Genomic DNA, 25,046 nt, shown 5'->3' with positions numbered 1-25,046 from the left:
ATTATGCAGCCATCAAAAACCCCAAAATCTTGCCATTTGCAACAATGTGGATGGAAGTAGAGGGTATTATGCTAAGCAAAATAAGTCAATCAGAGAAAGACAAGTATGATATGATCTCACTGATATGAGGAATTTGAGAAATAAGACAGAGGATCATAGGGGAAGGGAGGAAAAAAATGAAACAAGATGAAGCCAGAGAGGGAGACAATCTGTAAGAGACTCTTAATCTCAGGAAACAAACTGAGGGTTGCTGGAGTGGTGGGGGGTGAGAGGGGTGGGGTGGCTGGGTGATGGACATTGAGGAGGGTATGTGCTATGGTGAGCACTGTGAATTGTGAAGACTGATGAATCACAGACCTGTACCTCTGAAACAAATAATACATCATATGTTAAAAAGAAAAAGAAGAAGAAGAAGATAGTAGGAAGGGAAAAACGAAGGGGGGGGAATCGGAGGGGGAGACAAACCAGGAGAAACTATGGACTCTGAGAAACAAACTGAGGGTTCTAGAGGGGAGGGAGTGGGGGGATGGGTTAGCCTGGTGATGGGTATCAAGGAGGGCACATATTGCATGGAGCCCTGGGTATTATACAGAAACACTGAATCATGGAACACTACATCAAAAACTAATGATGTATTGTATGGTGACTAACATAATAAAATAAAATTTTTTAAAAAGTTGCTCATCATCGTTAGCTATCAGAGAAATGCAAATTCAAATCAAAATGATATACTACTTCACACCTACTAGACTGGCTAAAATCAAGAAGACAGAGAATAACAAGTGTTTGCAAGGATGTGGAAAAATTGGAGGCTAATGCTTTGCTAGTAGGAAAGTAGTGCAGCCGCTTTGGAAAAAAGTCTGACAATTTCTCCAAAGGTTCAACATAGAGTTACAGTATAACCCAGTAATTCCACTACTATGTATCTACCCAAGAGAAGTGAAACATATCCCCACAAAACTATGTTCATGAATGTTCATAGCAGCATTAGTCATAATAGCCCCAAACTGGCAACAACTTAAATGGACATCAACTAATAAATGGACGAATAAAATGTGATTATAACTCAATCTTTATATGTTGACAATGAAAACAAAAGACATACTGGTACATTCCATAAAATGTTTGAACCATGAGAAGAGTATGCTGAGTGAAAGAAGCCTGTCATGAAAGACAACAATTGTATGATTCCATTTGTAGGAAGTGTCCAGAATAGGCAAATCTCTAGAGACAGAAAGATTAGTGGTTGCTTTGGGCTGAGGAGGTTGGGGGGCACATGGGGGGGGTACCGTTAATGGGCATGGGGTTTCTTTGCTGTTCTAAAATTAACCAATGTCATGGTTGCACAACTCTGTGAATAAACTAAAACACATTCAGTTGTATACTTAAATGAGAGAATTATATGTGAGTTATGTCAGTAAAGCTGTTGCTTAAAAAAAATCCTATCATAAAAGTCATATTTCAGCCTAGTCTGGGGCGAAGCAGAGAGATAGGAAGGGAAGGCCATTCAGGCAAAAGGGACAGAATATGCAGAGGCATTCTTCCATATATACGTGGAGGACAAAAGGAGGCTCAAGAGATGAGGATGGAAGACTGAGCCCCAGAAAACTGAAATCACTTGCCAGAAATAGTGGTAAACCACTTGAAGTCAGAGTCTATATCTTATTCATCCTTGTGTCCCCAGCACCCAGCACAGAGAAGGCTTACCACAAGTTTTATCTGTCAGGTGAATGAATGAGTAAATGAATGCCTAGGTGAGCTGAAGAATGAACTTTCAATAATAAGTAATAATGCCTCAACTAGATGACACATCCTCTAACTCCTAGTTCGTCTTTGTTGTGCTATGGCAGGCAAAAAGTTTTAGTCAGAATCAAGATGAAAGTAACTTCTTTTGGGGCGCCTGGGTGGCTCAGTCGGTTAAGCGTCCGACTCTTGATTTCAGCTCAGGTGATGATCTCTAGGTCGTGAGATCAAGCCCCGTGTCAGGCTCTGCACTGGGCATGGAGCCTGCTTCAGTTTCTCTCTCTCCCTCTGCCTCTGTTCCTCCCCCTGCTCACACTCCCTCTCTCAAAAAAAAAAAAAAAGAGAGAGAGAAAAGAAACTTATAATGTTTCTTTTTTTAGCAGTTAATTAATTAAAAATGTTTGATCAGTCTTTTTGTATTTTCCCACTCTAATAAGTGTGAAATGGTATCCCATTGTGGTTTTAATTTGCATTTCCCTAATGATTAATGATAGTAAACCTCTTTCTGGGTGCTTTCATGCCATCCATATACTTTTATCAGTTATATGCACTCCCAGACTGTAGTTGAAGATCCTGTCATCTTCACTGGTGTTATTGCAAGGGTGTCCTAACTGATTTCCCTTCCCCCTGCGTCTCCCCATTTTAGTCCCTTTGCAGCCAGAGGGACCGTTAAAGCCTGTGTCAGATCTTGTCACTCTTCTGATTACAACTGTCTGGTGGTTCCCTCTCTCAGTCCTGGGAAAAGGCAAAGTCCTTCCAGTAATGTACAAGGTGAAGGCGCTACACAGTTTGACCCTCCTGTTCCTCTCTGTCTTCATCTCCTACTTTTTGTCCACATCACTCTGCTCTAGCTACACTAGTCCTTGATGGTCCACAAACACATCAGATACACTCCCACCTCAGGGCCTTGGTGCTTGTTGTTCCCTTTGCCTGAATACTGTTCCCCGTGATAGCCGTGTGGGTCACCAGCCTTCAAGTTGTTGCTCTAATATCTTCAGGGCTTCAGTGTCTCACAGGCAGTTAGGGTCCCAGTAACTGGAGGGATGGGTGGGTAGAGAGGTTGCCAAGAGGTTAGACCTGAAGTCAGATTTTCACTTCACTACTACTACATGGTGAACTTGGGCAAATTACTTCAGATGTCTAAGCCTCAGTTTTCTTATCTGTAAAATGAGGATAGATAAAATTACCACTTTTTAAAAAAAATTTTTAAAGGGGCACCTGGGTGGCTCAGTGGGTTAAGTGTCTGCCTTCGGCTCAGGTCGTGATCCCAGGGTCCTGGGATCGAGCCCTGAGTGGGGCTCCCTGCTCAGCAGAGAGCCTGCTTCTCCCTCTCCCTCTGCCTGCCGCTCTGCCTACTTGTGTTCTCTTATCTCTCTGTCAAAAAAAAATTTTTTTTAAGATTTACTTATTTATTTTAGAGAGAGAGCACACATGAGCAGGAGGGGGGCAGAAAGAGGGGGAGTGAGAGAGGATCTCAAGCAGACTCCCTGCTGAGTGTGGAGCCCAACACGAGGCTCGATTCCATGACCCCAAGAGCATGACCTGAGTTGAAATCAAGAGTCAGTCACTCAACTGACTGAGCCACCCAGGTTCCCCTAAAATGACCACTTTACAGGGTTTTGTAAAATTTGAGATAATCTATGTTAACCCCATGGTATAGTATGTGACATATAATAACTTGTCTATTAATGTTAATAACTGTTATTTTTACTAACGTCTTCATTGCTCTTCACATTCTCCACCCTCACCTCTTTCTCCTGACTATGTTCTATTTTATCTAGTTGCTTTCCAGAGTCACAATAACTGAATATGATGTTTTATGGTGTGACCGGGCCAGTCATCTGAGCTTACAGTAATCTAGCTTCAGAGCTAGATTATTTTGCATTATCATTTTGCGTTACATGTTTATCAAATGTGTCTCACTGTGAACTCTTACTGAGCTTCAGTTCAGTTAAAACCCCAAATGACATAGGTCTGCTGCCCTACATTGGACCGTAAATATAGGTATTTGCATTTGTCTCTCTGAAAGTTGATTAGTTTGTTTGGACCTATTGTGTCAGCTGGTCTGAACCTCTTTGGATTCTGTTTTGACATCTCACCATAATAAGTTAGTCCTCTCTAGTCTGTGTCACAGGCACATTTGATCAGCACATCATCGGTTTCCTTAGTAAAGTCAGTGGTTTAAACAGTTTGGCACACATAGCAGGGCAGAACCCAGTGGCCTGTAGCTGGAGACCCGCCCCCCCAGCTGGATATTTTCATTCTGTCTTCCATATGTTTGCTTAAACTCATGGTTTATTTTCTTGTTTGGGAACCAGACCATTTCCTTCTTCAAATCGAAGCACGTTGACTTTTGTTCTTGTACCACTATGTACAGGTAGTGTGCGTGGGCCTAACTGAGCCATATGACAGATTCGATTGACGGCAAATACTCAGGAAATTAGGCATAGATCGCTAAGAAATCAAAGCGCCTTTGTAAATGGGGATCAGATTTATAGCTGGCAGGATTTAAACCTGTGTTGGAAAACTCCCAATGGAAGGGGGATGGGCCTGCGTGAAATTCCAGTTTCTTTATCTAAATAATCCTAATAGACTAAATTGGAAATTTGAGGAATTTGACTCTGTAAAACCAGTTTTTCAGATTTCTTCTGTTCAGTCTACTGACCTACTGTCCTTTTAAAAGCATGTTTGTATGCATATGTCAAATCATTATGCTGTACAGTTGACCCTGAAACAACATGGGTTTGAACTCCTAAGGCCCACTTATGCATGGATTTTTTCTTGATAAATACAGTACAGTCCTATAAATGTATTTTATCTTCCTTATGATTTTCTTAATAACATTTTTTTCTCTAGCTTACTTTATTGTAAGAACAGTATATAATACATAGAACATACAAAATATGTGCTAATCAACTGTTTATATTATTGGTAAGACTTCTGGTCAGCAGTAGGCTTTTAATAGTGAAGTTTTGGGGGAATCAAAAGTTTTATGTGGATTTTCAACTTTGTCAGGGGCCAGCACCCCTAACTCCCACATTGTTCAAGGTCAACAGTAATACCATGTCATATGTCAATTTTATCTCAATAAAAATGTTCCATCCTAATCATTACCCTATATTTATCTGTTCAATGCCTATTTCATTTTTCTTAATAAAAATGAGTGAGGGCAAGAATTATGTTACTTTTCTAATCGTCACAGCATCTAAATTCAGTGCTTTATATGCAAGTGTCTTCTAAATTATGAAAAGCTGTATATATACGTAGAGCTGTGGTGATTGAATAGATGGTCAATAAATTGAATAGATGAGTTTACTCCTTTGTATGTGGATGTTGTTAATGAAAAGAATCATACTCAAAACATTTATTAATTAAAGCATCTACTTTACATTGGAAGCTTCTTGCCAAATTAGTAGAAAATATAGGTTATTTTTGAGTTAAAGTGAAGTACAATATATTCTTAAGTTCCCCAAATAGAATTTTACAGAAATATTTCTATAACTCACAGCTAAAGTGAATTTTCTAAAAACTCCCCATAAGGTGAGATCACGTACGCCATGTCTCAGTACAGAAGGATTTTTTTTTTCAATCAGTTATGTCTCTAAAAATAAACCCAGTTTTGTTGTTAAAATTTGCTGTTTCCTCTTCACATAAGAATGTCTCATTAATTTCGGTGAAAACCGTCCAACAAGATAAGGTTAAATTGGCCAGTTTTCCAGTGGAGGAGAATCCATTTTGTGTCCCGAGCAGAGTAGCAGCTAAAAGGTGAGTCGAAGACAGACATGCTGTTTCAGTGGTCAGAGTATTTTGAATCCAAGCATTAAGTGTTCAGGGAAGAGGTTTGGATGCTCTAGGTGTGTTTTCAGTAAAACTCTACCTGTCTTACTCTCTTTAGAGTTTTATAGCCAGAGCATTGATGTGGATGTTCTCTGTCATCAGGTACACCAAGGAGTAACAGAAAGTGGGGAGGTGGTAAAAGGGGGTGACCTCTTGGAGGTCCAGTATATTTGGATGGGGCAGAAGAGGCGCTGTATTCCCTCATCTGTACTGTTAAGTGGTCTAGACTCCTTAGGTGGGGGTTTCCTCTTCTCAGTCATTTCAAACTGATGTCGTGAAAAATTAAAATATTATTTCCTATAAAATGAAATCATTCAGTTTCAAGTGAAAGGCTAGGAGATCTTGAAGAGGTCTAAATGTTTGAGCTTTTCTTGGTTTGAGAGAAAAGAAATATGTTCTTTTGCCCCAGCACCTATACTAAACAGTAATATTGATAAAAATAAAATCTAATAAAATGTAGTTTTTAATTAAGAACTGATAGATATGGTCTTATGAAACTAGTTTTACAAAGGGGGATCTGAGTCTTAAATTTGTTCTGATTGTCAGAGATTGACAGAATTTAACTAATAGGAGAATACACAGAGCACAAAGAATATCTTCTTGTTGAATAACGGTTGTCAGAAAAGAAACAGATGATGTGTTTTCTTTATTGCATTTAAGAAATTAATTATTGCCAATAGAAGCTTGTTGATGCTTGTTAACGGAGTTAGCATAGTGATTTGGCATAATTCCACATTTGAATGGAAATGGGGTTCAGTGAAGAGTCCAAAGCCTGGGTTCTAGTCCAGCTGAGTGAACTTCAGTGGGTTGTTTGATTTGATCCCACTGGACCCCAGTGTTCCCATTTGTAAAGCGACAGGATAGCTGGGCATCTTCTATCTCTCACTGTACCTTTTTTTTAAGGCCTGTATTTTTATTAAACTCTTGATATGAACAGGGGAGTTAACACCCAAATGTTTTAGGATCCGCCCAAATGTTTTAGGGTCCTTTTGGTAGGAGCACATTTTAGAAATATAATCAGTGCAATATTTAAGGAAGAGGAATTTTATTTGATAAATTAAAGAATGCACATCGAAGGGCGCCTGGGTGGCTCAGTCGGTTAAGTGACTGCCTTCGGCTCAGGTCATGATCCCAGGGTCCTGGGATCGAGTACCGCATCGGGCTCCCTGCTCTGCGGGGAGCCTGCTTCTCCCTCTCCCTCTGCCCCTGCTTGTGTTCCCTCTCTCGCTGTGTCTCTGTCAAATAAATAAATAAAATCTTTAAAAAAAAAAAAAAAAGAATGCACATCGAGGTCCTGAAAGTTAGGTGCAAAATAACCCTGAAGCTTTCTTGTGTTTTCCCTTTAGGAATCAGAGTATTTTTTAACTGATGCTTTTCTGACAACTCCTAAAAAAGTAACATTGAGTATAAGAGTTTTAATTTGTGCTTGCTGAACAATAGTAAAAATGTGTGCCTTATCTAAGAGACATAATATAAGTTTTGCCACAATTGCCTGCTTTTCTACTAAGAATAAATGGGCTGGTTTATTTTCACACAATTTTTAATAGCTGACACAATTACTGAAAAACCATGCTTACTATTGGAATAGCAGCAGATTTATTAACTCGTTTTCTTTGGAAATTATAATTTGGTAGTTGTCTGTACTTTTACGTCTACTCAAAAAAATTTTTGGCTTTGGAAAAGCATACTTGAATATTGGTATTCCTGCAGTTATGGTTGAAAAAAATTACATTTGAAGCATAAATAGAAAATATAGAAAATTGTTGGAATTCTGTGTTGCTTTATGCCAATAGAAGCCAATAGAATGGAAGCCTTTATGCTGCAATTCATGGAAGGTAATAGTGTCAACTCTGAAAAAATTTTCAGAAATTAACTATTTAACTTAGGATGATAGATTATATCCTTGATGTCTTTTAAGTATTTTTAATCTCATAATGGGAACCTGAAGGCATTGTAAATACATTTAATTATAAAAAGATGTTTTCTAAACCATAAATACATAATAAACTTCACACATTTAAATTTAGTTATAATTTTTCCTATAGCAAAATCAGATAAAACTTTTAGAATAGCAATATTTCCAGTTCATTTCAATTTATTTATCTTTATAGATAGTGAAATCATCTTATCTTACTTGAATATGCCTTTCATTCTCTTGTTCATTAAAATTGTTTTAGTGTGGTTTTATATTTAGCCTTATTTTTTATTAGTGTTTAGTTCTGTTTCTACTCATGGGGAATGCTGTAGTAGCAACGTTAGTAGTGGGCAATATGACCAAAGTTATTTTAATCTTATATTTCAGTGTATTTTCAATTGAATTATTTTGTCAGAAAATGTTAATAGCATTAGTATTCAGAGATACAGGGAACAAGATGTCCCAAAATATAGAAATGTAATGTGAAAATTAGAGTTCATTTAACATGAATCCTGGAGCCTTAATGTTAATACATAAGAGATTTTCTGCTATAAATTTTTACAAGAACTAAACAAGAGTATAGCAGTAATTTCTGTTATTTACTATAGCACAGATGCTTGTAAATTTGAGGAGGTAATGATATGAAAAACTAGATGTATCATTGGGTTTGTTTTTTTATCAAAATGATAGGAAATTAGTTTATATTTTAACAGTTATAAAGGACAAGAAAGTGAAATTAAGAGTGGACAGATTGGAGATGTATATGTGTATGTGATCATCTGGCCATCTGGATTATATACATGCATATATAAAATATGTAATATACATACTATACAATGTCCAGCACATAGTAGGCCCTCAAAAATACTTATTGTGTTGAATGGAGGGCTTGGGAAGAAATTATTTACAAGAATTAACTAACAGTTTGTTTTCCTAAATTGGAATTATTTTATTTTTGCTTTGGGTGATTTTCTCAATTGGTGTTAAAATAGTTTTCAAACGGTGATAAAAGTCAACAATTGTAATGAACATTTGAGTTTAGAGTAGCTATTTATAGATGTTTTCGTGAGTAATTCTTTTATCTCCCAGCATTTGTACTTGTTGGATAGTTCCTCTTTCATAAGAAAGAAAAACATATGAAATAATTTTAAGACCAATCTTTTTATATGAGGATGTCCCATCAGAACAGGGATCTTCCTGTTTTTATTACAGCTCATTTTGAGAGAAACAACTCCAGGTTTATTTTTCTTTTGGATGTATTGACTGTAGCAAGGAAAATACTTTTAAAGTGCCTTAAAGAGGGGCGCCTGGGTGGCTCAGTCGGTTAAGTGTCTGCCTCCGGCTCAGGTCATGATCCCGGGGTGCTGGGATCGAGCCCCGCATCGGGCGCCCTGCTCAGCGGGGAGCCTGCTTCTCCCTCTGCCCTGCTGCTCCCCCTGCTCATGCTCTCTCTCTCTCTGACAAATAAATAAATAAAGTCTTTAAAAAAAATAATAAAGTGCCTTAAAGAGAATTGGCTTACAGTTAGTCTAACATTTTTTAATATGAATCACATAGAGAGTTACTATGAAAAAGAATTACATTAATTTGTTAGGAAGTACAGGCCATAGACTCCTTTGTGTCGGTGACTCACACCTCGGAAGCTGGGGTTGTCTTCACCTGCGATCCTCTCCTGCCTCTTGGCCAATTTTGTTTACTAATTTCCCCTGTTATTTTATTAAATTAGCACTTGAAATTAATTTGAATATATTACATATATTTAAAACATGCATATTCATATGATAGATTACAATGTATAATACACATATTTTAAATATATGTGTATATAAATATATGTAAATGTATGTAAATAATACACACATGTAATACATACATGTTATTCCTCATTTTATTGAGATACAATTAACATTTAACATTATATTAGTTTTAGGTGTACAATATGATGATTTGATATATGTATATATTGTGAAATGATGACCACAGGTAGTTTAGTTAACATCCATCACTTCACATAGTTACGCATTTTCTTGTAATGAGCACTCCTAAGATCTATTCTCTTAGTAACCTTCAAATATGTAGTACAGTAATGTTAACTTTAGTCATCATAGTGTACACTGCATCCCCAGTATCTTATAACTGGAAGCTTGTACCTTTTCAACCCCTTCAACAATTCGGCCTACCCCCACCTCTGGCAACCACCCATCTGTTCTCTATATCTATGAGTTCAGTTTTTTTTCTTTTTTTAAGATTCCACATATAAAGTGACATCATATGGTGTTTGTCTCTCTGGCTTGTTTTACTTAGCATAATGCCTTCAAAGTCTATCCATTTTGTCACATATGTCAGGATTTCCATCTTTTTTTATGGCTAAGTATTTAAAATCACTTTTTCTTGATCCATTCATTCATCCACAGACTCGCAGGTTGTGTCCTTGTCTTAACTACTGTGAATAAAGCTGCGATGAACATGGGGGTGCAGATATCTTTTCGAGATAGTGATTTTGTTTCCTTCAGATAAATATCCAGAGGTGGAATTGCTGGATCATCTGCTTGTTCTACTTTTACTTTTTTGAGGACTTTCCATACTGTTTTCCATAGTGGTTGTACCAATTTACATTCCCATGAAGTTAATTTTATATATTCACATTTTAAATGTAAAGTGGTTTCTCCTTTTATTAAATTGGGAAGTTAAGTACATTGCTGACATAAATTTCCTCCTAGAAAATAAGAAGCCAACCTGTTACCTTTTAAAGCCTTTCTCTTTTTCGGGGCGCCTGGGTGGCTCAGTTGGTTAAGCGACTGCCTTCGGCTCAGGTCATGATCCTAGAGTCCTGGGATCAAGTCCCGCATCGGGCTCCCTGCTCAGCAGGGAGTCTGCTTCTCCCTCTGACCCTCCCCCTCTCATGTGCTCTCTCTCTCTCTCTCTCTCAAATAAATAAATAAAATCTTAAAAAAAAAAAAAATAAATAAATAAAGCCTTTCTCTTTTTTAAAAGTTGTAACAGGGAATGGTTACAAGATACTAAAGGATTTCCTTTTTTATGTACAAAGGAATATAGACGTGCACCAGTCTTTTTAGTTATAGTCTCTCCACAAACAACATTACAAGACCTGTCATATTTAAATGTCCCAATATAGCATGTCATGGTATGTGCAGTAGAATAGATGCCATAGGATTACCATCTTTGTAAAGCAAGGGACTGCCAAAGATCTGAAGTGTTTTGAGTTTATTAAAATAACTCCATTAATATAGCTCTCATGATACAGCTATGAACAAAACAGAAATATTCTCTTGGATGATAATTCAATTAGGTGGATTTGTAAGAGATCAAGCAACCATTCCTAGGAGGTTTTTACTTATAGATACATTTAAATCTAGTAGTTCTCCAGTGATTCACTCAACTCACCATTGAGGGGAGGGGGGAGCCACAGGGGGCAGGGTTAGGAAGCTGTTTTCAAATCTTTGTTTGACGTTATAGCAGACCCTTGAGTATTTGTAGGGACAAATCCCAAAGTCTTCACCAGTGACAGCAAAAGCAATTAATTCCTCTGATTAAAAATAGTAAAATATAAATGACCCCTTCAACTTCCAGAATGTTTGTAAATATAGAACTAAAATTATTTGTGAAGCTATTTTAATAAATTCTACTACTAAAATAAACTCAGTATATTTCATTACAGTGAAGTGACATTTCAGGAGAGATGGTTATGTCTAAATTCAGTTTGAAAGGGAAATACTATATGGTCAAAAAGACTTTTGAAAATCTCATAAATTGCTCATAATTTGCATAGTCTACATAGATTTGTATGTATTAATTTTGTATGTATTTAGAACATTATATTCCTACCACATTGGAGACATTCATACTCTTTCTCAGAAATTCTAATTCATATTATTTTACTTCCATTGTTGGGACGGATTGCCTTTTATTCAGACAGGGACCAGGTATGAACAAGTTGGCTTGTATTTGGGGGCCCATCTGTATGAAAAATACATCTCTTTCTTTGATGAAATTGCACTTAATGTGGCAGGATGTTCATACTGTAAGAGGTACACGTGTGCTGTGACTGACCTCAGTATATTCATGTCTCAATCTTCATATTCATCCCAAGACATTGACTTACTTAGTTAAATGGTGGACAGAGTTATGTACACTTCTTATATTTCTCTCTTGCTGTTACGCATTGCAACTCTATTATGTATTCCTGTTGCAGTTAACATTAACTCTGAACCATCTGATTCTGTGATCATGATGAATGAAGACAAGGATGAAATCTACCACACAGCAGGGTTGATGTAGATCGTATACACCAAGGGCCCTTGGCATCAAACTATAGAGTAGAAGAAACGGGGGACCTTCAAAGTAGAAAATGAAGGATTCAGCCCCTGGCAGGAGGCAGGTGTGTCTCAGAAGTGGTAGGTTTTTTTTCTTAACATCACAATTGATGGCTGTCTTTTTTTAGTGCAGCTCTTGATACATTTTCTGGTATTGAACCAAATGCAAAATATATTCTCAGATAATTTTCAAACTTCACATCACTGATACATCTATCAGTAACTGGTATGGTCAACAATGAGCAGATTTATATATTTGACTACTTCATTAATTTAAGAATCTAACATTAATGTTAACATTGTGTTCTTTACCTCTTTTTTACTCACAGTGTGGGGTCTTCTTTATCTATTACATCTGTGATCTACAGCTAGCTCACCCAGTCATTCTCACCCATGTTCTTGCATCTTAACAACTCTTTTGCAGTGGGTCATTAGAAAAAAATTATCACCTCTTTTTTTTTAATGGCTTTCCAACAATTGCATCTTATTTCAGATTTCACCTCACCCAGGGTCATCTTAATGCCCTTTTACCTAACATCAGCAGACGTGAAAGGTCAAGATCTCTCTCTCCATGGTGTTTACAATGTGAATGTGTAAGCATATGAGTATTTGAACAATGTTAATATTTTACCCTTTTATTTATTTTTTTAAAAATATTTTATTCATTTTTAGAGAGAGAGTGAGCAAGCAGGGGGAGGGGCAGAGGCAGAGGGAGACAGAGTCTCAAGCAGGTTCCACATGGAGCATGGAGCCCAACATGGGGCATGATCTCACGACCCTGAGATCATGACTGGAGCTGAAATCAAGAGTTGGATGGTTAACTGACTGAGCCACCCATGCACCCCAATATTTTACCCTTTTAGTACAATGAAAGAGCATGAGAGAATTCGGGGCAAAACAAGGCACCTCAGTATTTTAAAGAAAAAAATTAGACTTTAGGAATGGCTTCATATTTTTTTTTGTCCGTGATAAGTAGAAATTTGCAATCATGAGATTACAAAGCAATTCCTTTCTCTACTTCTAGCAAGCATAAAGCATTTACCAAAGCAATTCAAAAGAGTAGAGCTATCACCTGGACTCTTTTTGGTAAACTGACTCCAGAGCTGAAATGATTCTTGTTTTTGCCTTTGAATCTCCTAGCATCACAGAACAGTGGTCTAAGCTTGGCTTCACCAAAAAGTTTGCTGTACTGTCACAGTGTAACAGAATCAGTTTTATTTTAAATGTCTTAAATTTTTCTTTTCTTTGGATACATACTTTTAGAAAGGCACTTCTTTTCTGCCATAGCCTCTTCTCATCTGTTTTGAACACTTGTTTGGCCTGAGAGTTACTTTAGCTCCAAGGAAATATCTCTGAATATAAATGATCAGTTGATACCACTTCCCTTAACATCCAGGAAAGGAAAAAAAAAAACAACTTTTGTTAAAATTCCTTAAAGAACATTTGCTTAGAATAAGGATCGATTTAGTAGTCACATTAGAAACAATTAGAAAACTGAAAAGTTTTGTGGTGCCTGGGTGGCTCAGTCAGTTAGGTGACTGCGTTCAGCTCAGGTCATGATCTCAGGGTCCTGGGATCGAGCCCCACGTTGGACTCCCTGCTCAATGGGGAGTCTGCCTCTCCCTATCCCTCTGCCCCTCCCCCCACTCGTTCCCTCTCTCTCTCTCTCAAATAAATGAATAAAATCTTAAAAAAAAAAAAAGAAAAAACAGAAAAGTTTCATGAAAATGTTACATATTATATCGGGAAGGCTAAAAGGTCAGTGTCATATTGGTTCTTATGCTGGTGTGAAGTCACTATGTTGCAAGTGATAGGAACTGTGACCTGAGACCAAGCAAACCTCACTCCCCTTCTTGAGATCAGCACTGCTTAAGTCTCAGGGAGAAATGCATCTTCAAAGTGAACTTTGGCCAAGGCTTTGCCAATCACCATCGTCGTGTTTGCTGGTGTGATGTTTGATCTAGGCCATCTGAGTTATGTCTTCTTCCAGTGTCTTTCCTATTCATCCCAAATTGTAGGCCAAGTAGTTTCAGAAAGCACATTGCATCATTTCCTCTTTGCCTTCTGTTAACATCTAACAGGTTTGCATAGGGAGACCAGATGTGATATAGTGGAGAGACTGGAGAACTTGAAATCAGATTAACCCAGTTTTGAATTCCAGCTCTGCCACTATATAATCTTGTGTAAGTTACTAAACGTTTGAGAGCTTCAGCTTTCTCATCTGTAAAACAGGAATCGGATGCTGATTTTGACAAGGTTGTCACAAACACAAAATGAGATTAAAAATACAAAATTTAAAAATACAAAATGCTAACTAAGATAACACCTGGCACATGGTAAGCACTCAAAAATGATGACTGCTATCATGGTTACTATTAGGCCCACAATAAAAACATAGTAAATCAAAATCGTATGCCCTCAACAATGATAACCATGAACAGAACTTCTAGAATGGTAGCTGCAAACTTCCACATCTACTACCCTAAAAAAGACAACCATTTTTGTCCATTTCTAAATGACTTTTTTACCTCCTATAATATCCTTTTATTCACACAGGCTGCTTTTCTAAGAGTCCAGTTTGGAGAGTGAGTCTTAGAAATGTATGTTGCTATATTCTAGAGCAGCGCTATCTAATAGAATTTTCTGTGTTGATGAAAATATTTTATACCTGCACTGTCCAGTATGGCAGACTCAATCCACATTAAGCACTTACGCAAATGAGGAACTAAACTTTTTATTTTAATTAACTTAAATTTAAATAGCCACAGGTAGCTAGTGTAGCTCCAGACAAAATCTTATTAGTGGTTTGGTAAAATCATCCTTAACATCTGTAAGTTAATAGAAGTGTCAGCTGGCAGATACTAAATTTCCAGTAAGTCCATTCTTTTTACCCATACAGAACTTGACAGAAACTATTCCTTCTCTCTCAAGTTATACATTATTGTGTTTCATTTGTCAGTATCAAATTTTTATTTTCTAAATATAGTCTATTAATTCATCCATTGGTTTCTGAGTGATAAATTCATACTGTCAAATTTTGTCAGCTTCAGGGTGCCTGGGTGGCTCAGTCGTTAAGCGTCTGCCTTCAGCTCAGGTCATGATCCCAGGGTCCTGGGATCGATCCCCGCATCGGGCTCCCTGCTCTGCCAGGAAGCCTGCTTCTCCCTCTCCCATTCCCCCTGCTTGTGTTCCCTCTCTCACTGTGTCTCTCTCTGTCAAATAAATAAAATCTTAAAAAAAAATTTTTTTTGTCAGCTTCAAAACCACAAGTTCTTCTCACTTTGCAAGAACTTTGGGTTCTGGTCTTCTTACTGTTCTGTTTTGTTGTTTTTTCTCTTTTCTCCCCATTCTCTTCCTCACAGATACAACTAAGTTATCCTATATTAAAAATTATTAAATGATTTTTAAGTCACATAATATTTAGTAGCAGGGATAAATCATGACCATCGGATTAAAATCATTTATGTATGCTACTTTATTTTTCCAGGTATAGTTATCCTCTAGGATTAAGATGACATATAATTTTTCAGATGGGTTTTATGTTCATTTCTTTGGAAATTTTTCTTAGGAAATCAAGAGAAATGTGTATAGAGCTTCTCTTAATGAAACTCTATTTGATTCTACTTAATTTATGTAAAAAGTGTTTCTTATTTATCAGAAATACACAATGCTTTTCAAATTGCAAGACTGTGAAAACAATATTATAGGTTGCAACCAAAAGTTTTTTTAAAGAAATGTATAGAATAAGAAGCAATAGGACATATCTGAGCACTTCACACAAAGTAAGGACTAATACTGTTTTATGAAATGCTAGTTACATTTAAATGTGTGTGCGTGAGAGCGTGCATGTTTCTGAAATGTGATGTAAAATGGATTTCTTACCATGGTCTGGTTTGAAAAGAAAAGAAAACAAAAAAGATTGAAAGCCAATGTTTAACTTATGGTATGGTGTGGAGGCAGTAATATCAGAAGATCTGGGCCAAGGCTTAGATTTACTTCTTTGGACAATCATTCAATGTCTTGGACCCTCAGTTTCTTTTTTGTATAAACAGGGATACCTGCCCTGTGTGCTTCATGCAGTTGTTTTAAAGATCAAATGAAATTCTAAGGAAATAGACAGTTGTCACATATCATATTCCCTTAGAGTGGTTTGTCAATCATTTTCTACTAAAAACACTCATGGCTTATGATAGCAATCACTTATGCTCATTTTATGAATCTTCAGGTCAACTGAGATTTGGCTGAACTAGGCTTCATTTGACTAGGGGGCTCTGCTTTGGGTTATGGGTGGTAGGTTTTCTGGGCTGTGGTTTGGGTTGGGTTCTGCTCCACAGGTATTTATTCTTCGTCCAAGCAAAAGGGGTAGCAGCTGTCAAGGGCATGCTTTTCTAGCGGAGAATCACCAGAATACAAAAGCAAAGCCAAACCACATAAACATATTTATGACTTCTGCTTACATTATAGCCACAAAAATTCATTGGCCAAGTGAAATCACATGGCCAAGTCCAAAGTCATTAGGAAGAGACAGTGTATCCCATTCCTAATGGAAGGGAGATAGAAGTGAAAATTTTCTGAACGGGTGTAAACTATCCCATTACCCAAACATCATTTTTTGTTCACTACTTCATTCAGAATGTGAAATGACAGCCAAGTATCAACATGTATTTGAAGAAAGCCTCTAACATAAGGGATTGTCTAAAAATAGACAAACAGAAAAAAAGGAAATTGGGTCAATATATAATAGAGTAGAGGAGAACACTTAAAATGCTATAATAGTCTAATAAATAAGATATTATATCCCTAAGATAAAAATAGCATGCTATGTAAAACAGTGGAGACAAAAACCAATGTCCAGGAGTTCCAAGAAGAGGAAATATTAAAATGTATGACATCAAAATATTTTAAAATAATAATACAAGAAAAATTCCCCAAACTGAAGAAAACAAGCCTCCAGATTGAAAAGGGCCCACTGAAAACCCAGCACAAAGCATGAAAAAAGGCCCATTCCAAGGTCTAACATTGTAAAATTTCAAAATGTCAGGGAAAAAAGAAATGATTATTAAAGCTTTCAGAAACAAAAAAAGCAAATCACAAGACCAAGTATTAGGAATCAGAATGGCATAGGGCTTTTCAATTGTAATATTACAATCTTTAAGACAGTGGAGTAGCCCCTTAAAAATCCTGAGTAAAAATTAATTTCAACATAGATTTTTATACCTAGCCAAACTGTCGATTGTATACATAGAAAAATGGCATTTTCAGGCATACAGATACTTTTAAAAATGTATTATTCATATATTCTTTCTTATGAAAGTTACCCGGAGAACATACTTTAACTAAAAAAGGGAGTAAACTGAAAAACAGGATGACTTACCAGCCAGAAAACAGGAAACTCTAATAGGATCAATGTCTAAGGCTTGACCCAAGACAGAAATCAATGTGGCCAGACATAGGCACCAAGAAGGATATACCTAGGGAGAAAATTTAAAAGGAACTGATCATTTGTCTGATGTGTTTTATTATTTGAAAAAAAAATTTTTTGATGTGTATTTGACAGATCTGTTTGAACATTGGGGAAGAAATGTCAGTTAGCTAAAAAAAATAATCTGTTAAAAAGTAGGCAATTCCAGAAATAATAAAATCTTGTATAAAAAATTGAATCAAAATAATACTTGTCTCAGGAGTGAACAATAATTCTGTAATTATAATGTAAATGAACTACTGAGTAATGATTTAACCAGAATTGTTAGATGGGAGGATGAGATAGGTTCTGTTGAGTGACCTAAATTGTTACTTTTTTACTATAGAAAGTCAGTAGCTAATGTCTAATATTGTAAAATCAAGAAATAGCATTATAAGTATGTCATATAAAATATGAAGATAAATATCAAAAGAGTGGATAGTGTGGGCCATTGAGGATAGGGCTTGGAGATGGGTGCAGGGTAGAGCATGGGCACTGCCCTTCTTTGTTATGAACAGTTGAGTACTATTTGACTTAAATTAGGTGAATTACCCTGATACAAAAAACTAATAAATAATAACAAAATTACATATGTCCATGATTAAGAAAAAAAAAAACTTCCTATGGTATAGAAGACTGTAAATGAACAGTAAAAAGTCTGTCTTTCTCCATATCCCATCCTTGCTATGATTCTCCTGAGAAAGTCACTTTTAACAGTTTCTCCTTTTAGTGCTTACATTCATGACTTGAAGTATATCTTTTGGTAAAATGCAACGCTATCTGGACTTATGTTTACCTAGTTAGCCAAAAGATGGCTGCATCAAACTGCATCGCAGACACTGCAGGTTAATAGAGTACTTAGGGAGTCATGTACCACGGGCCTCTGACTGTTGTTGGTCCTTCATCCCAGAACCACTATATACAGCCAAGGAAGCAGTGCTGACCTAGTTGGGTGAGGCAAAGGGTTATCCTGCCAGTGGGAGCATGGCATTTCTGGCAAGAGATTCCTCTTCTAACTGTTGGAGTTGGTGCCATGGCAGATTTTCCTGACTCAGGGAGTAAGTGTTGAGCCCTGGTCCAGCTGGTTAGACTATTTGTTGATTTTGATGATCTGCACCAATAAGCTCTTTTTCTGGCACAGACAATCAGAAGCAGAGAGTAATTTTCCATCTTCCTAAGAAAAATGCTTTTTGCATTTTGCAACTATAATAAAGTTTTATTCAGTTTTCATCAAAATTCTGGGGGAAAATTTATTGAATTAAGTCAAGAACTCTTCAGTCCTCAGTGTTAGCCATGTATCCTTCAGCAGGTCAATTTTTCTACTTACTGCTTTGCTGTTCTTGAAAGATCAATAGAGAAAACAATCAGCAATAACAGCACTAGCTGTGTTTTATTCAGCTCTTACTATGTGCTGGACACTCTGATAAGTACTCAGCATCTCATTTAATCTTCCTGATAGCTTTGGGAGCTTGCTACAGCCACCTTCCTGTGTTAGACTGGAGAATCTAACAGTCGAGTGACTTGTCCAAGGTCACAGGGCTGGAAAGTGCCAGAGCTGTGTCTGAAACCCTGATTTGTGTTGACTCTGGGGCCCATGTGTGTTTGGTTTTGCTTTGTTTTTCAAGTTTTTATTTAAATTCCAGCTAGTTAACATATATGGTAAAATTGGTTTCAGGTGTAGAATTTAGTGATTCATCACTTACATGTAACACCCAGTGCTCATCATCATAAGTGGGGCCCATGTTTTTCTTTCTGTGTTTGATTGGCTTTCAGTGCAACCTCTGACTTTTTGTTACATGAGAACAAGAAAGCAGCTGATTTATACTCAAAACCTAATTACCAATGGAAGTGTGCATGTCTTGTTATTGTCACATAGTGCTTATAAAAATTGTCACCTCTTTTCTCTTTAAAAAATTTGGGATTTTTATACATTTTCTATCATTTTTTGTATCCTCTCAATTCAAAATTCTGGAGTTGTCTTTGATGTCTCCTTTTATTTCCTTGTATTCACCAACTTTATGTTCATTTGAAGTGTCTCTATTCTCACGTCTGGAATATTGCAACTCTCTTCATGGTCTCCCTTCCGCCAGTCTCTGCCACCTTAAACTGCTCATAAACAGGGCTCCGGTTGTTTTAAAGAAGAACTTCTCTCATATTGAATTGTTTAAACCATTAATATCTCTCCATTATCTATAAGCAAAATACAGCTTTATTCATCTGGAAGTCAAGACCTTTCACAATGCAGTCCCATCTGTCATTCGATGAGTTAATGCGCCCTTACCTCTTTCCACTTTTCTTGCCCATGCTAATATATCCCTAATCTGACCTATCGAAGCAGAGATTTTCTCTAATACTCACTTGTTTCTTATGTGCTTTGTGGTTTGATAGTTGTGTGTGTGTGTGTGTGTGTGTGTGTGTGTGTGTGTGTGTGTGTGTGTACGTCTCATTTACCTACCTGAATTGTTAACTCCTGAGTGTAGGGTTGGAGGCTCTCTGAGCCCATCATAATACTCAGGGCGGTTTCTTGCATATAGCATTGTGTACAAAATTAATGAGTGAATTTTTGAAGTTTTAAAATCAACATATATTTCCAATTCTATACACATTTGCTTTTGTTAATTTCATGTTAGGCGACTAAAACTTAATAGACTTTGATGTTTTTCATATCTTGAATTGTATTAAATTATGGGATGAAAAATAAACGGGTATAACTTTATCAGTTTGAAATGTTTTACGGAAAGAGATCAGTTGCATTTAGTATTCTGATCTGAAAGATATAGAAAATCTACTCTGAATGAAAGTGATAGACTCGTTATTATATAGGTTTTTGAAGCTAAAAGTATTTGAGAAATTGTTATAAGTTGTTTTATTAAATTGTGGATAATATACGATTTTGATGGGCATAAACAATATTTATAATGTAATAAATGTAAAAAAAACCCGAATCATTTAGTTTATCTTGCCTGATGTATTAAATGTAGTTAGAGAGTGCTCAGCATATTGAGTAATGACGTGAGGAAATTCGAAATGTTCTTAAATACTAAGTTTAAAACACTTTACTTAGACATGATTTTGTTTTCCAAAAGGAGATTGCATTTTTGTGAATTAAAATTGCTTCTTGCTTTATGTTGAATCTGAAAATGTTTCTACCTTTTGCTTTCCCTTTTATTTGCTTTTCTGGTTTTAACAGTCTGAATATTTATCTCTTTTATTTTTTAAAAAAATTATAGATGTTCCATGATAAATATTTCTACTTTAGTGTATACATTATTTAAAACTGTGTTCCATATAAGGTATTTTTGCTTTGAAATATTTGAGTTGCAGTAAGAGAAGGATAATTTAATCCTGAGACCAAAGAATAAACTATCATAAATTTTCATATATTTTAGATGTTCATATTTATTAATCTTAGAGTGCTTTTGTTACCTTTTTTAGTGACATTTTAGTGTAATATTATTTTAGCTGAGAAATCTCATGTACTCTAAAGGCTTAAAGGTTCTCATGCCATATTTTTTCCTAAAATATCCTTTTCCCAAATAATGTTGAGCAGCGATAATGATGCCTTCTTTTATACCTCACATTTTTTAAAAGATATATTATTTTACCCTTTAATCCGGCTTTCAAAACATCCAAATGAAACCATAAATATACCTTTCAGAATATTCACATATTTGATGTAAATCACTACATGGATCTGATCTAATCTCACAAATGAAAATGTTATATTTTTAAAGTAGTGACATTTTTAAGTTCATATTCTTTAAAGGGACTGAGCCTTAAGAATGAGAGTGCCGATTATCCATTTTGACTCCTCTCATTTAATCATTTCATTTCTGAAATTAGACTTCATCTTACGATCCAAAAAAACCTCACTAGTGTGCATTTTTGGCTGTGTTCATTCCCTTTGTCATCAAATGGAAGCTAGCCTAAATTTTCTAATAATTTCTCATCACATTAAAATTCACGGCAAACATAAAAATGAGAGCGTTTTGAACTCAAGTGCATATAGCTTATATGGATGCTTTTCCCCCTCTCCCCTCCACCTAAGGAAATAGAGAAATTGAAATTAGAAGTGAGGGAAAGCAAGCAGCACTTGGAACAGGAACAGCAGAAGGCAGCCCGGGCCAGAGAGGAGTGCCTGAAACTGACAGAGCTGCTGAGCGAATCCGAGCACCAACTGCACCTCACCAGGTACTCCCTAATCCCATTACGCGCCAGAGCCCCAGTGCCATCCCACTGATTTTTGCCACCGGCTTCCAAACAGTTGTTAGAGTTAGTCTTAGTCACTCAATTCACACACAGCTTTCAGGCATATTAAGAAAAGTGGAGATGTGGTAAGCAAAACACCCAGACATGTGAATGATAAGTGTGGCAGGGAATTACTGATAGATTACAAAACCTTTCATCTACAATGCTCAAATATTTAGGTGGTTCTCTACCAATAGGAGCAACATGACATATTTCTCCTACCACCACCACTACCTCTCCTGTTAATTCTGTGTCTAATAAAAATGTTGAACTGAAAGATCTGAGGAATATATTTAGGAAAAGAATCAGATACTGTCAGTGGTGAATGAGACAAAGTAAAAGGCATCCTCAGATGTAAACTGAGACAGAACAGAGAGAAAATAAGGAACCTGAGTCCTAAGGAGGTATAGAAGAGAGTGATGAAATTGATTGACACTGTTCACATTCAAACCGTTATTATAACCATGCTCTTGTGGTTTCGAATTACACGGTTTCTGTCACAAGATAATGCGATATGATTATCAGTGTCCTACAACTTTAGGGAACATGTAGCTCAGCTCTAGGTGACAAGGAGACATTTTAGGTAGCAAGCACTGTATAATTTGCTGTATGGAAAAGACACACACACACACACATACGCACGCATATACACAAATGCACATACACAGAGAAAATTCAAATAGAGGTTGCAGATATTTCATGTTACCATATAAGTGGTTTTTCTCACTTCGGGTTTTAGTACATTTTCATGTTTCAGATCAAGCGTTTGGGTTTGTTCAGTTCTTAAGAGTTTTTTGGTTTTTATGGAGAACTTTCTCTAAATACACATGTAAGTTTATGAGCCTTGGTTTGGTTCATAAATTAGAAAAATGCTGGTCTTCTAATCATAGTAATATGTTGAATTTAAACTATGAAAGGGGACTGATCCCTTTTACATTAAATATGACAATGTAATTCTGAGCACGGTATGATAACAGATGGAGAAAAGCACCACTTGAACAGCCTGCATTTGGAGAAAAAAATATTCTAGAGGTTGGTGAACCTCCCAAAGTTTTGGGTTAGTGTTAAGATGCCTCTAGTTCTGTTAAAATCAAACTTTGTTGAAAACATTTTGTTATGATAATATTCCAAATGGTTTGCCAACTTCCCTTTTTAAACCGTGAAAGAGAAAATGAGAAGAAAGAAAAAGGGAAAAAGCAAGAAAGAAAAGAAATCCTTTATACACGTGTGATATCTGGAAAAATCCCAAGAGATAAAACACTTTTATGAGAAAAAATTGCTTAATACTGTAGAATAATAATGGTTCTTTTAATGCTCATTCAAGGTATTGTCTTGTAGAACCGAGAACATAATGTTAACACAGTTCCAATGGATTATTTAATCTCAGAAGTTTCGAAATTTAGCTTTATCATGATAGTTAATAGTTCTTCTTCTGTCAGGCTTCTGTTGGGAAACAATCATTTGTGTGCTAAGCACTACTAAACCACAAAAATAGGACAGCTTTCAAAGTCTCAGTGTGGCTGAGCTTCGGTAAATAAATATTAATGCGGTTTTGTCCCCTTTGCCATTCTGTCTTATTCAGAGAGTTAATTTCTGAAGTCAGGGTCCTACAGGGAGTTTTCCTGTGCAGTATCAATTTGTACTGTCTGACAAGACCAGTTTCTTGCAAATAGAGCATATTTGAGGTACAGCAACTGCTGAAAATGGACCAGTGGTAACTAATTCCTTTGTTCTTGAGAAAAACGGGTTTGCTTGGTTCCATAGAAAGCTTTTTCTGTTGAGCTTTATTTACAGCAAGTCTACAAAAATTGAAAACTAGTTTTAGGGAAAATAAAACTTAATTACCCATTTTCTAAGTGCAGTACTCTTTTGTAAGCATTTTACATTTAGTCTCTGTTCGTGTTTTATAAAATCCACATTCATAAATTTAAAGATGACAATTAAAAATGCAGAGAACTGTGTGTAGCTCTCTTTTGCACTGAAAATGTGTCTTGGTTGTTGGGCTAAATATTTCTGATATACTTTTTTGTTTTTTTTTTAGAGTTTGCTTTTCCTCGACAGTCTTTATTGATTCAGTATACTCAAGTGTGTGGCTGAGAAACATTATGTCTTTCTTTCCCTGTGTAGACCAGCCGAAATAAATAAATCCCACACAGGTAGCTTAGTGTTAACGTAAATATTTCGAATGACATAGTCTGCACAAAGTTTAAAATTGAATATGAAAACCATGTTATAAGTAATGATGAAGTAAGGATGCAGATCTCCCAGGGCAAAGAAAATTTAAAAACTGGAGTATTGATTATAGATCAGTCTGAAAGAAAAATAAGCTATCATTTGTCTGTTATTTCCCTTTATTGTCTAATTAGACTTAAAAGTGGAAAATGGAAAATTAGACTTAAAAAATGGAAAAATGCCTGGCTGGCTCAGTTGGTGGAGCATGTGATTCTTGATCTTGGGGTTGTGAGTTCGAGCCCCACGTGTGGGCATAGAGATAACTTTAAAAAAATGGAAAATAGAAATACAACATTTATTGAAAGGCCCAACTGGTAAGTATAACTTTCACCCACTCAACAAATATTTATTGAGCACCTACTATCTTTCAAGTACATTGCTTGGTCTTGGGTAAGGAGAAAACCATCAGATTCAGTTCTTCCCCGTAGGGCTGTGCTCCTGAGCCAGCTCCATGTGTGCAGTTATAATCAAGTGTGAGAGTACTGCAGTGATAGAAATAAAGTTACCACAGGAGCACAGAGGAAGGAGAATTGGCGTACTGTGCATTGGAGACAAAGATGATGGGGAAAGCTTTCTGGAGGAGGAGATGTTTGGTAGCTATTTGGATTAATGAGCTCTTGAATAGCAATTCTCAGTGTGGAAGAAGGTGGGGTGGGTACTCTGGGTGGATGGAGCAATATCTACAGAGACACAAAGATGGGACGGAACATAAACTCTACAATCAGGTTAGGTGTTTGGCAGGGGATAAGCCTGGAAAAGGCAAACAGGGATCAGAGGAAGGGCCTTGTGGTCCATATTCTGGAGTTTTGGCCATTCTGAGAGTCATGGTTTACTCTTGATATATTTTAAGCAAGGCTGTCAACATGATCACATCTTTGGGTCAGTATTCTGACTCAACAGCGTGGAGAGTAAACTTGGAGAGCTGATGTAGGAAACAGGAAGACCAGTTAGGGCAGAGTCAGCAACTACAGCCAATAAATATGGCCTGTTGTCTCTTTTTGTCCATGAGCTAAAAATGGTTTTTATATTTTTTAAATAGCTGGGGAAAAAAACAAAAGAAAAATAATGTTTTGTGACACATAAAAATTATATACCTATAAATAAAGTTTTATTGGACACAGACATGATTATCCTTTATGCATTATGTATTGGGGCTATCATGGCAGAATTGAGTATGGTCCTCAAAGCCTTCAAATATTTATCGCCTGGCCCTTAACAGAAACAATTTACCAACCCCTCAGTTAGGAGGCTGTGTAATTCAAGTAAGAAGTCAAGA

The 25,046-nt window shown here is 36.5% G+C and overlaps 1 protein-coding gene across 11 annotated transcripts in view; it reads left to right on the top strand.

Annotated features, from left to right (window-relative positions):
• Positions 1–25,046, top strand: part of SDCCAG8 (SHH signaling and ciliogenesis regulator SDCCAG8) — a 233,027-nt gene that overhangs the window by 95,577 nt on the left and 112,404 nt on the right. For all 11 annotated transcript variants that reach the window (XR_013449815.1, XR_013449816.1, XR_013449814.1 and 8 more), the window contains one exon: positions 21,339–21,481. Coding sequence is in view for 5 of the 11 variants with exons in the window: in XM_036096993.2 (XP_035952886.2) it covers positions 21,339–21,481 (143 nt within the window). In the remaining 6 variants the exon portion in view is untranslated. The remainder of the gene's footprint in view (positions 1–21,338; positions 21,482–25,046) is intronic.

Source organism: Halichoerus grypus, chromosome 7, assembly GCF_964656455.1.
Source record: "Halichoerus grypus chromosome 7, mHalGry1.hap1.1, whole genome shotgun sequence".
NCBI lineage: Eukaryota > Metazoa > Chordata > Mammalia > Carnivora > Phocidae > Halichoerus > Halichoerus grypus.
Note: the sequence above shows the minus strand (reverse complement) of the source record. Positions and strands in the feature narration are given on the sequence as shown.